At 40.0% G+C, this 16,107-nt stretch overlaps 1 protein-coding gene and 1 long non-coding RNA gene across 6 annotated transcripts in view; one reads left to right on the forward strand and one right to left on the reverse strand.

Moving 5' to 3' along the window:
- Positions 1-2,754: 2,754 nt before the first annotated feature.
- Positions 2,755-16,107, reverse strand: part of LOC148874294 (RING/U-box superfamily protein) — a 143,168-nt gene continuing 129,815 nt past the window's right edge. For all 5 annotated transcript variants that reach the window (XM_088966402.1, XM_088966405.1, XM_088966406.1 and 2 more), the window contains 2 exons: positions 4,123-4,186; positions 2,755-3,048 (listed from right to left, as the gene is read on the reverse strand). In XM_088966402.1, coding sequence (XP_088822528.1) covers positions 2,917-3,048; positions 4,123-4,186 — 196 coding nt within the window. In that variant the 3' untranslated portion in view covers positions 2,755-2,916. The remainder of the gene's footprint in view (positions 3,049-4,122; positions 4,187-16,107) is intronic.
- Positions 4,487-5,952, forward strand: LOC148874295 (uncharacterized). The gene is made up of 2 exons (XR_016105685.1): positions 4,487-4,860; positions 5,687-5,952. It is a non-coding gene; the product is annotated as an uncharacterized LOC148874295 (long non-coding RNA).

Consider the following 16,107-nt stretch of genomic DNA (forward strand, 5'->3'; position numbering starts at 1 on the left):
GAAAGATGTTTGACTGGACGTTGTTGATCTCAAGGTTCTTATTTGTCCTGTGGATTATGTCAAAAGAGGGCATTTTGGGTTTCAGAAAATCTCAAGTTGATCTGGTTGTGTTTCTATGTTTTTGGGGTCTAGGAGGGGGTATAAAGAGGTAGGGTGAAGGGACCGAGCAAAAATTGGGTGCTAACACATGTCTTGGTCAATAAGGTGATTTTATGCAAGTAGGCTTGAATGGAAATTGCTGATTTGATTTATTTGGTTTTCACAAATTTAGATCAAGAGAATGTAGAGAAGATAAGATTGTTTTTGGAGAATGCAAGTGGACAGCTTTAACTTGATTTTAAAATGCAATAAATTGTTATAAATGGAGTGATTTGTTTGTTGCTCTAAGAAAATTGGTTAATTAACAATTATTGGGTTTCTTTTCCCTTTACCGGGTTTTTGTCGGCTTGGTAGATTAGTCTTGGAGAAATTTGTTCCTGCATACTTAGTAGTTCATGTAGGATTTTGGGAATTGGTGAGGTTTCTTATAGTTAGGTATGGGGTTGGTTTGGTTGTTTTGATTTAAGTGAGTAGGTTAAATGTTTCTCAAGCTATTTTTGGTGAGTCAAATATGTATGATTCAGATCAACATAAGCTGTACAGTATTTATATTGTTTTCAGTTGGTTAGGTAGGTTTTTTAATGGGTGAAGTGGTTAATCTTGTGTGTTGGTCTGGGTTTTCATTGATTATTGTGTTTAGCAATGTTATAAGCTTGGTTAAATTATGCTAGAGGATTTTTGTAGATTAGGCCTTGATTTGCTAGACTTCTAGTATTTCTTAGATGCTCCGGTAAGGTTGAACTTTTTTTTGATTAGGTTAGTTGTATCGACATATGTGTATAGTATTTATATTGCTTTAACTTGGTACGCTAGATTTTTAATGGGGTGAAATTGTTTATGTAGTGTGTTTGGTAGATTTACTCTGATGATTGAGTTTAGCGTTGTTATAAGCTTAGTTACATTATTTTAGAGGGTTTTGATAGGTTAGGCCTAAATTTAGTGGATTTATAGTGTTTCTTACTTACTGCTGTAGGATTGAAGTTTCATTCGATTAGGTTAGTTGGACCTCATCAGTTATTGGTGGGCACAAAGTTGTTTTCCCCTAAATATGCTTGTTCCAAGTGGTTTTAGGAGCATCTATAGACTTGGCGTCTTTTAAGAGATCCCAAGTGTCTTTGGTTTGTTCGCATTCGCATGTATTTGGTTAAGTGGTTGGCACGTTTTGGTCAATAAGGTGAGTTTATGCAAGTATGATTGACTGGAAAGTGCCGATTTGGTTTATTTGGTTTTCACAAGTTCAGATCTAGTGCTTGTAAAGAAGATAGGATTGTTTTCGGTGAATGCAAGTGGACAACTTTGATTGGATTTTAAAATAGAATAAATTGTTATAAATGGAGTGGTTTGTTTGTTGCTCTAAAAAACTTGGTTAATTAACAATTATTGGGTTTGTTTTCCCTTTATCGGGCTTTTGTCGGCCTGGTAGATTAGTCTTGGAAAAATTTGTTCCTGCGTGCTTAGGAGTTCATGTAGGATTTTGGGAATTGGTGAGGTTTCTTATAGTTAGGTATGGCGTTGGTTTGGTTGTTTTAGATTTAAGTGAGTAGGTTAATTGTTTCTCAAGCTATTTTTGGCGAGTCAAAGATGTATGGTTCGGATCGACATAAGCTGTATAGTATTTACATTGTTTTGAGTTGGTTAGATAGGATTTTTAATGGGTGAAGTTGTTTATATAGTTTGTTGGGCTGGGTTTTTATTGATTATTGCGTTTAGCATTGTTATAAGCTTAGTTACATTATGTTAAAGGGTTTTTGTAGGTTAAGCCTAGATTTGGTGGATTTATAGTGTATCTTACTTGCTCCTGTAGGATTGATGTTTCATTCAAATAGGTTAGTTGACGTCATTGGCTAAGTTGGGCACAAAGTTGTTTTCCCCTATATATGCTTGTTCCAAGTGAATCAAAAATCGAGTAGGGCCGTGCGAATCAATTGATCATTGAGCACCTAAATATGCTTGTTCCTTTCAGTTTCTAACACCCAACCAATGACAATCTTCAGTGTTGTAATAGCATATCAGTATCAAGTGTCGGGGCTGTGCGAGTCAATTGATCTGAGTTCCTCGAGTGAATAAAAAATCGAGTGGGTTTGCATCGATCCGAGGAGACAGTATTCACTCGTCGTCATCCTTTCGACCAAGCAACAATGGCGGCAAATTTCTTCCCTGAGCTCCCGTCCGTTAATTTGTCTATTTTTTTTTTGGGTTATTTCTCCCTTTTTTTTCTTTTTCACTCTCTCCTTCCCCTTCCCTAGTTCCGCCACCACTACCACTACAACTCATTGCAGCCGTGGATTTAGTAGCAGCCTCCTCTTTCCTCTTTCTCTGGTCTCCCCTTTTCTCTTTGTAATAGGTAAGTGTTAACATCGGCGGATTTCGATCATCACAATCATCAAGTCAAAGGTTCAAAGTATCGACACGTATCAGCCCGTATCGGCCGATACGTATCGTTCTAGGACCCCACCTATATGCCTCTATAGTGAATGTATCGGGGGTCTGACCGGTTCAGGGGACGGAGACCTAAACTGGCCCCCCTGAACTGGTTTCAAAAATAAAAATAAAAAACTAAAAAAAATAGTATCGATTCGCTCGATACGCCCATACCAACATATCAGGCATATCGATATTTTGAACCTTGATCAAATCCATTGTAATAGGTAAGTGTTAACAGAACTCTAATAGAATTTATCATTAGATTGATGCTGAGGTTTCATGAATTTAAATGCAGTTATTTGGCAAACAAGTGTATTATATTTACATAGAACTAAAAGCACACGCATGTATGCATAAGATGGATAAACATGTGTACAAAGTTAGTTTTCATGACTAGACATTGTTGCCCCTGGTTGGACGACAAACATGATTTCTTTTACGAGCATGTTCTTCAATGTGATGCTGTGTACGACATGCATAACCATACCAGCAATCTTCCCTCGTAGATGCATCAGGTGGTAAAAGCTAATCCAGCGTACATGAACAGTAGAAGAAATAAGGTTGTGTTTGGTTGCAATGCAAATAAATTTGTACTGATGCAAAACTATGAGAGTGCAAATGATTTGGGTGCAAATTCTGAATTATTTTTGTTTCAAATAAACAAGAATTTGCATTCTTTTAAGACCTGAAACAGATTGAAGTAAAACCCAACCAAAAATTAAACCAGAATTTGCAATCTTTTAATTTGCACTCCTATGCATTTGTAGTAGTGCAAATAATATTGCACTGCATCCAAAGAATTGACCAGTTATAGCACTTCAAGATAACCACTAATGATCATTCAAGTAATACTGTCATGAATGTAGCAGATGTAAACCTTGACCATGTGCATCCCCACATTAACCTTTCATTCAGTTTGCAATCACATATCATCTATGGACAAATATACCCAAAGTAAAATGCTAACCACCAGTAAATAAAGGTGTACACAAAGGTTACATGTGAAATAATATGACAGAATTATCAAAGATGACTTGTTTCACCATGTGTCAAGTATTAATAATAATATTTTAACTCAAAAGAATAACCCCATGGAAAAATGTAGCATATTTTGATGTGTCAATAAGCAGTTAAAATATCTCAGGACTAGAAGTCGTACAGGTTAATGCTCATTTAGAATCAATTATTTGCCAGGACAGTTTTGAAAGTAACGTCTATATTACTCTCCAAAATTAAATAGCTTAATACTAAATAGTTTAAGAATTATTGTATTCTTACTATAATGTTCTTAGATATTAGTTCAGACATGAAACATTGGAAATAGCAGGATGACATTTAGATTGTATTCCAAATGCAATATGGTGATGGTTTCACTGTTTCAAGTTTCTTTTTCAAAATTTCAGTATTTGAAGTAAAATGTGACATTTTTCTAGATGAAAAAATGGAAATGTAGTTAACCTGAAAAGAATCTATTATGAGTTTCAAAGAAAAAAAAGGATTCTATCATAAAATACTAACATTTTGCAGGCCAAATGCCAAACATATATTTCAGAAAAAGGACAAATTTATAACTCAAATAGGAAAAACAAAGTTACTTACACAACTAGGCAATGTGACACGAAACCAATATAGCAGATACGATACCAATTTGTCATAACAGTCGCTGCAGTCAAGGACAACAAACAACCACAAATTAGAAATAAATCAACCTTGAAAATATAATAATCAATATCATTTACTTTTCCATCCCGAGAAAAAAAATGTAGAGAACATTAATGTGGTCCCCACTATGTTATTTATGTGGTCCTCACTGTTGTTTGTTTATTTATGATTAGTGGTAGTTATTTCAGTTGGTAGTAATTTCTTTTATTTCTTTGCCTATGTAAGCAGTAGGGGTAATTCAGCCTTTTCCCCTTATTTTGATTATTAATATAAATAGCTGAGTGGGGCGACAATTCTAGTCAACCCACACTCTTTTGAATTCTCCTCTTCGTCTTCTCCTTCCCTCTTTCTCAATTCTGTTTTTCCTTTGTTTATTGCACATTATATCTAGGACTGATTGCAGTCCTACTAGTCTACTTGGTATCAGAGCCAACCTAGGACTACTCATGTTAGTCTAATCAGACTGACTACATGAGAACTTCCTAGGGTTGGAAGTTCCAACAGAGATAAGTCCATCGGCTGATTCTTGGAGGTTGCTGGCAGTGTGCAATTGATTCCCAAGGGATCGTAGAGCCTTGGAGAGTGTTCAGCGATCAGGAAGAATCAGAAGAAGGGAAGAAATCTCAAGATTAGGGTTCAGACCTTGGTTTGAAGGTGGCGGCCAGAATTTTCTGAGTAAGTTGGTGTTTGTTCTTGAGATCTATCCTAAAAAGAAACTTTTTTGATTAATAATCTGGGAGGTGCGGCTGAAAGTTTTCTAGTTTTCTCCTGAGTTTTAGGGTTCCTTTCTTGACCTACGATCATTAAAACCCTAAAGTTTATGACTGTTGCCAATTCTAGGGCAATAGACAGAACTGTTTCAGCATTCAAGACTGAGTGATTTTGCTTTCTGGAAAACTAACAGACCTGCTCCAATATTTCTGGGTGGTTGCCGAACCTATTTCACCCTTCTAGGTCAGCTGTTAGCAATTTCTGGGTGCAATTACACCTATTTCAGTACTAAAAAGGTTGTTTTTGACCCAATACCTTGAGAGGGGCTGACAAGAAAGAATCAAGGGGAAGGTGTTTTGGGGGCTGGTGGTTCTGGTAGAATGTCTGAGAACACTTTTCAGATTACCACTGTCAAGTTTGATGGATCAAATTACTTGGAATGGGCCCAATCAGCCATGATGGCCATTGGGGGTAGAGGGAAACTGAATTATTTGTTGGGGGATGTGAAGGAACCATCTAAGGAGGACCTAACCTATGCCAAATGGGTTCAGGAGAATTATTTGGTTATGACATGGCTGTGCAACTCCATGCAGCCTCACATCAGCCGAAACTACTTGTGGACAAAAACAACTAAGAAAATTTAGGACATCATGAAAGGAACCTACTCCCAACCTCTTAATGTTGCTAGGGCCTATGAGTTGAAATGTGAAGTTAATAACCTTAAGCAAGAATAGAAACCAACCTCTTGTTCAGTAACACTTTTTTTTTTTTTTATCGATGTGTTTTTCAGGATTTGGAGACAAGGTGATTGGGATTGGCCGTGAGACGAATGGAACCTACCTGCTTGGAGGGAGCTCATGTGGGGAAGATAGTGAAGTTAGGAGGTCTTTTGTTTCTCAATCTATTAGTCAGTTAGGTCATTTATCTTTTAGGTCTTTGAAAAGTTTGTTCCTAGTTTGTTTGAGTCTGTCTAGATGTCCAATTTGAAATGTGATCTTGCAAAGCATTGTAGAACAACATATTCCTTGTGTAATAAAAGTAGTATTCGTTTTGAAATTGTGCATACCGATGTTTGGGGACCTTATCATATCACTACTAGGGGGGGGGGTATAGATATTTCTTGTTGTTTGTTGATAACTATACTCGCTTTTCTTGGGTTTACCTTATGCGTTCTCGAGACGAGGTTCCTACCTTAACCCGGATTTTTCATTAGATGATTTTAACCGTGTCTGGGTCAAAATCAAAATTTTCAGATCCGATAATGCGAAAGAGTATTTTGCAAAACCATTAGCCTCATATTTCCTTGACCATGGGATTATCCATTAAAGTACCTGTCCTCGTACACCTCAGCAAAATGGGGTTGCTGAGAGGAAAAATAGACACATATTGGAGGTGGTTAGAAGCATTATGTTTAATTCCAATGTGCCTATACAAATATCTCATCAACTGAGTTCCCTCAAAGCAAGAAGTGCACATGCAGTTGCCTCCTGGATTTTATAGTGCAAAAATAGGAAAGAAGGTTTGCCAGCTGAATAAGGCCTTATATGGACTGAAACAGTCTCCCAAAGCCTGGTTTGATAGATTCAGACAAGCTCTTGAAAAATTTAACTGTTCAGGCCCAACCAGATCATACTCTTTTTATTAAGAAAGTGAATTCCTCCTTAATACTGCTTGCGGTATATGTGGATGATATTGTGATGACAAGGAGTGATACTCGTGAGATTGACTCTCTTAAGCAACTTGTAGAGAACACTGATGTGGGCCCCACAGCTGTGGTCCCCACTGTGTTCGTATAACATGTGTAACCTTTGTTAGTCATGTCAGTGTTAGCTGGTAGTTGTCTTAGACAACTTGTTATTTCAGTTTGTTATTTATTTCAGTCTTTTATTTGTTTTATTTTCCATGTAACTATTAAGGGCAGCTCTATCCTTTCCTACATTTAGTGAACATAACCTATAAATATTAAGAGAGTGGCGGCGGCAGACTCATTCAATCTGTCCCTCCTTTCAAAACCCTTGTGCACTTTTGCTTCTTCTCCTTTCTTCTTCCTCTTCCTTCTATTTTTCTCAATCCGAAATCAATTGGGATTCAAGACTGATTGTAGTCTTGATCGACTACTTGGTATCAGAGCCTATCTAGGGTTTCTCATGTGAGTCTAGTCCAGCCGACCACATGAGAACTATCTAGGGCTGGAAGCTTACAAAGGACTGTTCGTTGGCTGATTCTTGGAGGTCACCAGAAAAGTTTAGCAGCTATTCGAAGAGTTGTCGTGGCTTACAGTGTTTTGGTAATTAGGAAGAATCAGAGGAGGTTAGGGTTCAGGCCACGATTGAAGGTACCGATCAGAATTCTCTGGGTAAGTCTTTATTTTTCCCTTGAGATTGCTGTCAGTCAAGATAGGTTGGACCTATCTAGGAGGAGCGGCCGAACCCTCCTATTTTCTCTCAGAGGTGATAAGTTTTTTTAGGGTTTGTCATTAACCCTACGGCTAGACTTGACTGTGAATTCTCTTGGAAAGTGCAGTTGAGCACTGTTTATGTTCTCACAAGGGTCTTCCTAACCCTACGATTGAAACCCTAATTCTGCTTCAGCTCTACAGAGTGCTTTCTAAGTGAGTTTCAGACCTGGTTTTGGCTTCCGAGCCTGTTTTGAGAGTGAGAACTGTTATCAGACTACATATATTCGGACTGCCGATTGGTTTCAGATCAGATCTGAACTGATTTCATACAGTTTTCTGATTGTGATCGATTGCTTCAGTGCTGTTTTCTAGTGTGGAAACCCTAATAGTTCTTAACTACTGATTCATGACCAAAAATGGAGTTCAAAAATCAGGGAGAAGGTGTTTGGGAACAGCAGTTCTGGTAGTATGTCTGAGACTGCGTTTCAGATTTCAACTGTGAGATTTGAAGGATCCAATTACTTGGAATGGGCCCAATCAGCCATGATGGCTATTGGGGGGAAGGGGAAAACTTAGCTATCTATTGGGAGATGTGAAAGAGCCTTCCAAGGAGGACCCAATGTATACCAACTGGGTTCAGGAGAACTACTTGATTATGACATGGCTGTGCAACTCGATGCAGCCACATAACAGCCGAAATTACTTGTGGGCAAAGACAACCAAGGAGATATAGGATGTCATGAAAGAGACCTACTCCCAACCCCTTAATGTTGCTAGGGCCTATGAACTAAAGTGTGAAGTGAATAACCTTAAACAAGGAGAGAAACCAGTCTTTGTGTATTTCTCTACACTGAAATCACTGTGGCATGAAATTGACCATTTGGAGACTCTTGAGTGGGAAAGTCCAAAAGATGCATAGACCCATAGAAAGCAAGTCGAGACCAATAGGGTGTTGGAATTTCTGGCTGGCCTGAATTTAGATTATGACATTGTGAGACAGTAGATACTGACAAGAGACAGTGTGACCCTTTCTCACGCATACTCCCTGGTGCATAGTGAAGAGACCAGGAGGAAGGCTATGATGCAACATCAGCCCTTTCCCCCAGCCCTGGCAGCATTTAAACCCAAGTCTGGGGGTGATACAAAAAGAGACATGAAGAAGGAAGACAAACGGGATCTGGTATGTGAATATTGCAAGAAACCCAAGCATACAAAAGATACATGTTGGAAGCTCCACCCTCATTTAGTCCCAGCAAAACTGAGGAATAAAAAGGGTAATGCTCATATGGATGTGAATACTGATTCTGCATCCTCATCAGGCACAAAAGGCACACCCCTAGATACCTTAGCTGCTGTTCGGGCTGCCCTGATACAGTTGGAAAAGGAGGTTGGGAATTCGGCCCAGTCATCTCAGTCACCATCGACCTCTACCACATCTGCATTTGCTCATTCAGGTACCCGGGCCTCAACCTACCATGCTTCACCTCCAGGTAATACTGAACACTGTTGGGTAATAGACTCAGGAGCATTTGACCATATGACTACCTTGCCATCATTGTTCACTACTTATCACTTGTTTTCTGGTAGAGATAAAGTATCCATTGCTGATGGCTCTCTTGTTCCCATTTCTGGCAAGTGTGACATCAAGTTATCTGATACTATCTCTTTATCCTCTGTCTTGCATGTTCCTAAACTTGATACTAATTTGCTTTCAGTCAGTAATATTACCAAACATCGAAACCGTTCAGTAACCTTTTCCCCTGACCGATGTGTTTTTCAGAACTTGGAGAAGGTGATTGGGACTGGCCGTGAGACAAATGGGATCTACCTGCATGGAGAGAGTCCTCATTGGAAAGAGCCAGTGAAAAAGAAGTCTTTTGTTTCTCAGTGTGTGAGTCCGGTTATGCTTTGGCATAATCGATTAGGTCATTTATTTTTTTGGTCTTTGAAGAGTTTGTTTCCTATTTTATTTGAGTCTGTTGAGATGTCAAATTTGAGATGTGAGAGTTGTACGCTTGCCAAACATTGTAGAACATCTTATTCCTTGAGTAATAAAAGAAGTAATAATTCTTTTGATATTGTGCATATTGATGTTTGGGGGCCATATCACCTCCCTTCTATGGGTGGGTACAGGTATTTTCTGTTGTTTGTTGATGACCATACCCGTTTTTCTTGGGTCTACCTTATGCGTTCTTGAGATGAGGTTCCCACTCTGACCCAAAACTTTCATAAGATGATTTTAACCCAGTTTGGGGTCAAAATCAAAGTCCTTAGATCTAATAATGCAAAAGAATACTTTGCTAAGCCACTGGCCTCTTATCTACTTGATCATGGGATTATTCACCAAAGCACTTGCCCTCATACACCATAGCAGAATGGGGTTGCCGAGAGGAAGAATAAGCACATTTTGGAGGTGGCTAAAAGCATTATGTTTACCTCCAATGTGCCTATCTGTTTCTGGGGTGATGCTATCCTCATGATAGTGTATCTCATTAATCGGGTTCCTTCACGGGTTCTTGATATGAAGCCTCCGTTTACCCTTCTATACCCAGACGAGGAGTTGTTTACGGTTCCTCTTAAAACCTTTGGGTGCACCTGTTTTGTTCAACTTCTTGGACCTCATCATTCCAAATTTGACCCTAGGGCCTCCAAACGCATTTTTCTCGGTTATGCACAAACTCAAAAGGGTTATTGCTGCTATGATCCTGTTTCAGGGAGGAGATTTGTCTCGATGGATGTCACCTTCTTTGAGGAGGCACCCTATTATCCTAGGGTTTCTCCTCAGGGGGAGAGTAGTAAGAATGCAAATTTGGGTCTTTTTCCTCAGGGGGAGTGCAGTGAGAGTGGGGTTAACTCATATGAGGTTGTTCCTTTACCAATTCCATGGAGTGATGAAGGCTGTACTGGTGAGGGTTGTCAGAGGGATCAGGAGTTGAAAGTCTATCACAGGCGATGCAGGCAGGTTGATCTCGGTCATCAGCAGTCCAGGCCAGACCCGGATCCAAATCCAGGTACTACAGTCCCAGGGCCCATTGAGATACCTTCCACTGTTGCTACTTCTCCTCCTTTTTCGGATGACCTTGACCTTGACCTTGACCTTGACCCCCCTATTGCGGTCCGTAAAGGGAAACGGCGTTGCACCACATCCACAGCTCACTGCATTTCCCAGTTTCTATCCTATGATCGCCTGTCTCCCTCTTACAAATCCTATCTCACTTCCATTGCTGATATCCCTATCCCTAGAACAGTGCAAGAAGCCTTATCAGTTCCAGAGTGGAAAGATGCAACGAAAGTTGAAATGGATGCCCTTTTGAAAAATAATACTTGGGAGCTAGTTGACCTACCCAAAGGAAAGAAACCAGTTGGATGTATACAGGTATTCATTGTGAAATATAATGTTGATGGCTCCATTGAAAGGTACAAAGCCCAGTTGGTTGCAAAAGGGTTCACTCAGACTTATGGTATAGACTACTTGGAGACTGTTGAGCAAGAGCAAGTGAAGAGAGGAGAGGAGAAGAGAAGAGAGAAGAGAGAAGAGAGGTGAAACGAGTGACTGAAAGCCCTCTAGAACTTAGGGGGCGAAAGAATGATTTTATTATTTATACTAGTACAGTTGAACAATATAAACAGAAGAGAAATTACAACAGTACCCTTATGGTACTAAATCTGAATACATAAACAACTGTCAACACTCCCCCTCAAGTTGGAGCATAGATATCAATCATGCCCAACTTGTCACAAAGATCATGATGTCTGGAAAGGTTTAAACCCTTTGTAAAGATGTCTGCAAACTGGTTCTCAAAAGTGACATAGGGGGTACACACTTCACCTGTGATAACTTTCTCTCTGATAAAATGCTTGTCAACTTCGATGCGCTTTGTTCTATCATGTAGCACCGGATAGCTGCTTTGTTATCACAAAATAGAGTTATAGGCTTGGTCACTGGGAAACCCAACTCCCCCAACAAATTCTTTATCCACATGCCTTCAGCAACCCCGTGGGCCATAGCGCGATATTCAACTTCAGCATTGGATCTAGCCACCACATTTTGCTTTTCACTCCTCCATGTAACAAGGTTCCCTCCTATAAAGGTGCAGTAGCCACTGGTAGACTTTCTATCACTTTGAGATCTAGCCCAATCTGCATTTGTATAAACTTCAACTTTCAAATGTCCGTGCTTTTGAAATAACAAACCAGCACCCGGATACTTCTTTAGATATTAGAGGATTCTCTCTGCTGCTTCAAGATGAGAAGACCTAGGAGCATGCATGAACTGATTGAGGACACCAACAGCATATACAATGTCTGGGCGAGTCATAAAAAGGTATAACAATCTCCATACAAACCTCTGAAACTGTTTCACATCCTTGAGAGATTCACCACAATTGTCACCTAATTTATGGTTGGGGTCAATGGGAGAGTCAACTAGCATCACCCCCATCTTCCCAGTGTCCTGAAGTAAATCTAGGACATATTTCCTTTAAGAAATGAAGATACCCTTCTTTGATCGGGCAACTTCAATTCCAAGGAAGTATCTGGCAGGTCCTAGATCCTTCACTTCAAACTGAGTTGCAAGAAAAAGTTTCAATTTCTAAATTTCATCCTCCCAATCACCAGTAACAATTATGTCATCCACATATACAATTAGAGCAGCAATTTTACCTTCTCCTTTTTTCACAAATAGTGTGTCATCTGATTGACATTGGTGATTGTTTCAGCCTGTATAAGGACTTCTTCAACTTGCACACTTTCTGTTCATTGCCTTGGGCTAGAAAACCAAGAGGTTGAATCATGTACACTTCCTCTTCAAGGTCACCATTCAAAATGCATTCTTGATGTCCAGTTGGTGTAAAACCCAATCCAGATTAGCCACAAGAGAGAAAAGGACTCTAATGGAACTCATCTTGGCAACGGGGGCAAAAGTTTCTACATAATCAACTCCATACACTTGAGTAAATCCCTTTGCCACTAAGCGAGCTTTATACCTTTCCACTGTTCCATCAGCCTTATGCTTGACTATGAACACCCATTTACATCCAACTGGAACCTTTCCCTTAGGAAGATCAACAAGCTCCCATGTGCCATTTTTGTGAAGGGCATTAATTTCTTCCCTCATGGAATTTGTCCATTTAGGAACTGAAAGAGCTTCTATCACATTCTTAGGGATAGGGACACTGTCAATAGAGGTAAGGAAAGCACAGAATGAGGGTGAAATTTTCTCATAAGAGACAAAGTTGGAAATGGGATGTTTAGTGGTGCACAATCTAACACCCTTCCTGTGAGCAATAGGACGGTCAAGATCATTAGCAGTAGATGAATCATTTTCAATAGATTCAAGGACATCATTGGGAGCCAAAATACCTGAGTGAGTATGATCCTCCCCCGAGGAGTCTGGTGGCACTGGAGGTATAGCTGCCGGATTCTCTACAACTCTTGAATTTGGTTGGCCTTTGTGACGACGAGAAAAAACACGAAAAGGTGGAGGGTCAGGGAGAGAGGGAAGCTGAACCAGTTTCTCCTCATGCCTACACTCCCCCTGAGGAGAAACAGGATAGAAAGACATCTTCACAGAAAGAAACATCCATGGAGACATAGAATTTACAAAAAACAGGATCAAAACAACGGTATTCCTTTTGAGTGAAGGAGTAACCAAGAAATATGCAAGGGATAGCACGAGAATCCAATTTCCCACAGGTGGGAGACAGATTTTGGACAAAACACCGGCAACCAAAGACACGAGGAGGAATAGAAAAAAGAGGAGCCTTAAGAAAGAGAAGTTGATGTGGGGCTTTGTACTCTAACCAACGAGAGGGTATACAGTTTATAAGGTAAATGGAACAAAGAACAACTTCAAGCCAAAACCGTTTGGGAACATTCATATGAAGTAGTAAACCTCGAGCCACTTCAAGGAGATGTCGGTTCTTCCGTTCGGCCACACCATTTTGTTGTGGTGTGCGGGCACAAGAGCTACGGTGAAGGGAACCATGCAAAGCAAAAAATTCCGTGAGGTCACTATGAAAAAATTCTTTTGCATTGTCTGATTGAAAATTTTGGATTTCAATTTGAAATTGAGTGAAGACCATCCGCTGGAAATCTTGAATGATTTTTGGTACTTCTTCCCTGGTTCGCATCGGGTATACCCAAGTATATCTAGAATAATCATCAATGAGGGTAATGAAATACTTGTAGCCACTCTCAGATGGTAAAGTAACAGGGCCCCACACATCAGAATGAACAATGTGAAATGGAGATTAGATTTACTATTTCTTTGAAGAAAATGAGTTCTACAATGCTTATTCAACTGACACGTTTGACAAGAAAAATCAGAAACAGACATTGACTTAAACAATTATGGGAATACAACTTTCAAGGACTCAGGACAAATGACCAAGACGACAATGCCATAAATAGACTTTTTTCTTACAAGACTGACTCATAGACTCTGTAACATGAAAACCAGCCTTGTTCTCCAGCATGTAAAGTCCATCAGCCATACGACCCCTACCAATCGTCCTCCCCGAGGCTAGATCCTGAATCACACAATGAGAAGGGAAAAAAGTCACTGAGCAATTCAAGGAATTAGTAACACTACTAACAGAGAACAAATCAATGGAAAAATTCGGAACATGAAGAACATCAAAAAGGGTAAGGCCAAGAGGAAGAGGGAGAGAGTTCCTTGACCATCTATGGAAGAGTAAGATCCATCGGCTAGTCTCACCTTGTCTCTTCTAGAAAGAGGGTGATAGGTTTGAAAATAAGAGGACGTACCAGTCATATGTTTTGATGCTCTAGAATCAATGATCCATGGAGAGTCAGGGGTGTGAGAAGCAACATGGAAAGTAGTGGTAGGGTTACCTGACGTGGATGCAAATGAGGTTGAGGGAGGAGCATCCATCTAACGAATTGCTCTACCATAGAGCTCTAAATGGTCACGGAAGGAATTCATAATGTCCTCCCTCGGGTCAGGTCCAGTGAAATGTGTCTGAGTCACAGTAGAAATGGGGGGCTGATTCTCCCGAGTAGCCATGTTGGCCATGTGATGTTTCTTTGTATTTTGCTGTCCGTACTTCTTATTCACCTCTGAACCTTACTTCTTAGTCAGATCTTGAGCCCATTTTGGTTTCCCATGAAGATCCCAACAAGTATCTTTGTGTCGGGGTTTCTAGCAATGAGTGCACCACAATTTTTCTTTATCTTCTGTTTTTTTTTGGAGAACTCCTTTCCAGGAAGAAGATCCCACACCAGTAGATACACCCCCCTTTGCAACCAACACAACAGCATCCCCACCAGGGCTGTTCATCAAATTTCTCCTGCTTTCTTCAGACTGTACAAGAGCATAGACTTCCTGAACAGAAGGGAGATCTTTAGAGCTGAGAATCTGATCCCTGATAGATTCATACATAGGATTCAGACCATGTAAGAATGCAAACACCCTTTGCTGGGAGACAAGCTGTTTGTACTTCTTAGCATCCTCATCACACTTCCAATCCACACTCTGGTAGTGATCCAACTCCTTCCAAACCGATGTTAAGTTAGAGTAATAGATCGATAAACACCTCTCCCCCTGTCTACAAGTAGAAGATGCTGCCTGCAGTTGATAAATTTTGGCATAGTGTTGCAATTCTGAATATGTAGACTTTGCTTGTTGCCAAATTTCATTCGTAGTTTCAGCCTACATGAAATTCTTCTTGATTTGAGGTTGCATGGAAACCAAGAGCCAGGACATAACAATACTGTTCTCCTGATTCCATCTATCATATTCAGCACTCCCAAAGGATGGCTCTTTTATCCTCCCATTAATATAGCCTATCTTCCCCCTTGCAGTGATGTATAATTTGATCCCTCTTGACCACTCCAGGTAATTTAAACCATCAAGAGGGACAACAGCCATAGGAAAGGATAGGCCACTCCCACCCATTCTATTCAGCATTGAAGAAACTCCTGATGTGGCTGAATCTTCACTGCCCATGATATCTGAATAAAAAGTTGAAACAGCAACCAAAAGAGTACAGCCATACAAGGCTATTTCAGAGATAGATCCTTCTGACCACCGGTTTCACTAAGAACAAAAAAGAGCACTGCTGTTGCGGTACAAGAACAGGTCCTTCTGACCTACAATTTCACTAAGAACAAACAACAAATTGAACACTGCTGTTGCAGTACAAGAACAGGTCCTTCTGACCTACAGTTTCACTGAGAACAAACAACAAACTGAACACTGCTGTTGCAGTATTGAAACAGGTCCTTCTGACCTACGGTTTCACTGAAACAAGTCTGCACACTGCTGTTGCAGTACAAGAACAGGTCTGAATGACCTAATTAGTAGGGCTGATAACTAACAGTCAAGGAGATCAATAGGGTAGCCGAACAGTCAATTAATAAGATTAATATTGAGCAGACAAATAATCAGCTAAACAAACCATCAACAGCCCACAATACCAATAAAAAAAGATTTGAATACAGTTACTGTGTTAAGGAATATAGTCACTTAACAGTAGGGCAGCCGAACAGACAACAGTAGGGTAGCCGAACAGTTCATCAAACAGTTCAACAAACAATAAGCATCCAAACAGACAAGGATGATAGTACCTCTTTTAGTTTCAGATGATAGTCTCCCTTATGGTAAACCAAAACTCCTTGACTGTAAACCAAAACTCCTACGAATCCTCAAACAATAGGCAGCCGAACAGAAGATGAGCAATACTTCTTTTAGTTTCAGATGATAGCCTTTCTGAAGACAGAACACCCTCTACGAACTGCAAACAATAGTCTCTCTACAGTCGAGCAGACAGGAGGAGCAATTTCTGGGCTGG

The sequence above is a fragment of the Nelumbo lutea genome, chromosome 1 (assembly GCF_056320005.1).
Source record: "Nelumbo lutea isolate HS-2025 chromosome 1, American lotus-T2T, whole genome shotgun sequence".
Classification (NCBI taxonomy): Eukaryota; Viridiplantae; Streptophyta; class Magnoliopsida; order Proteales; family Nelumbonaceae; genus Nelumbo; species Nelumbo lutea.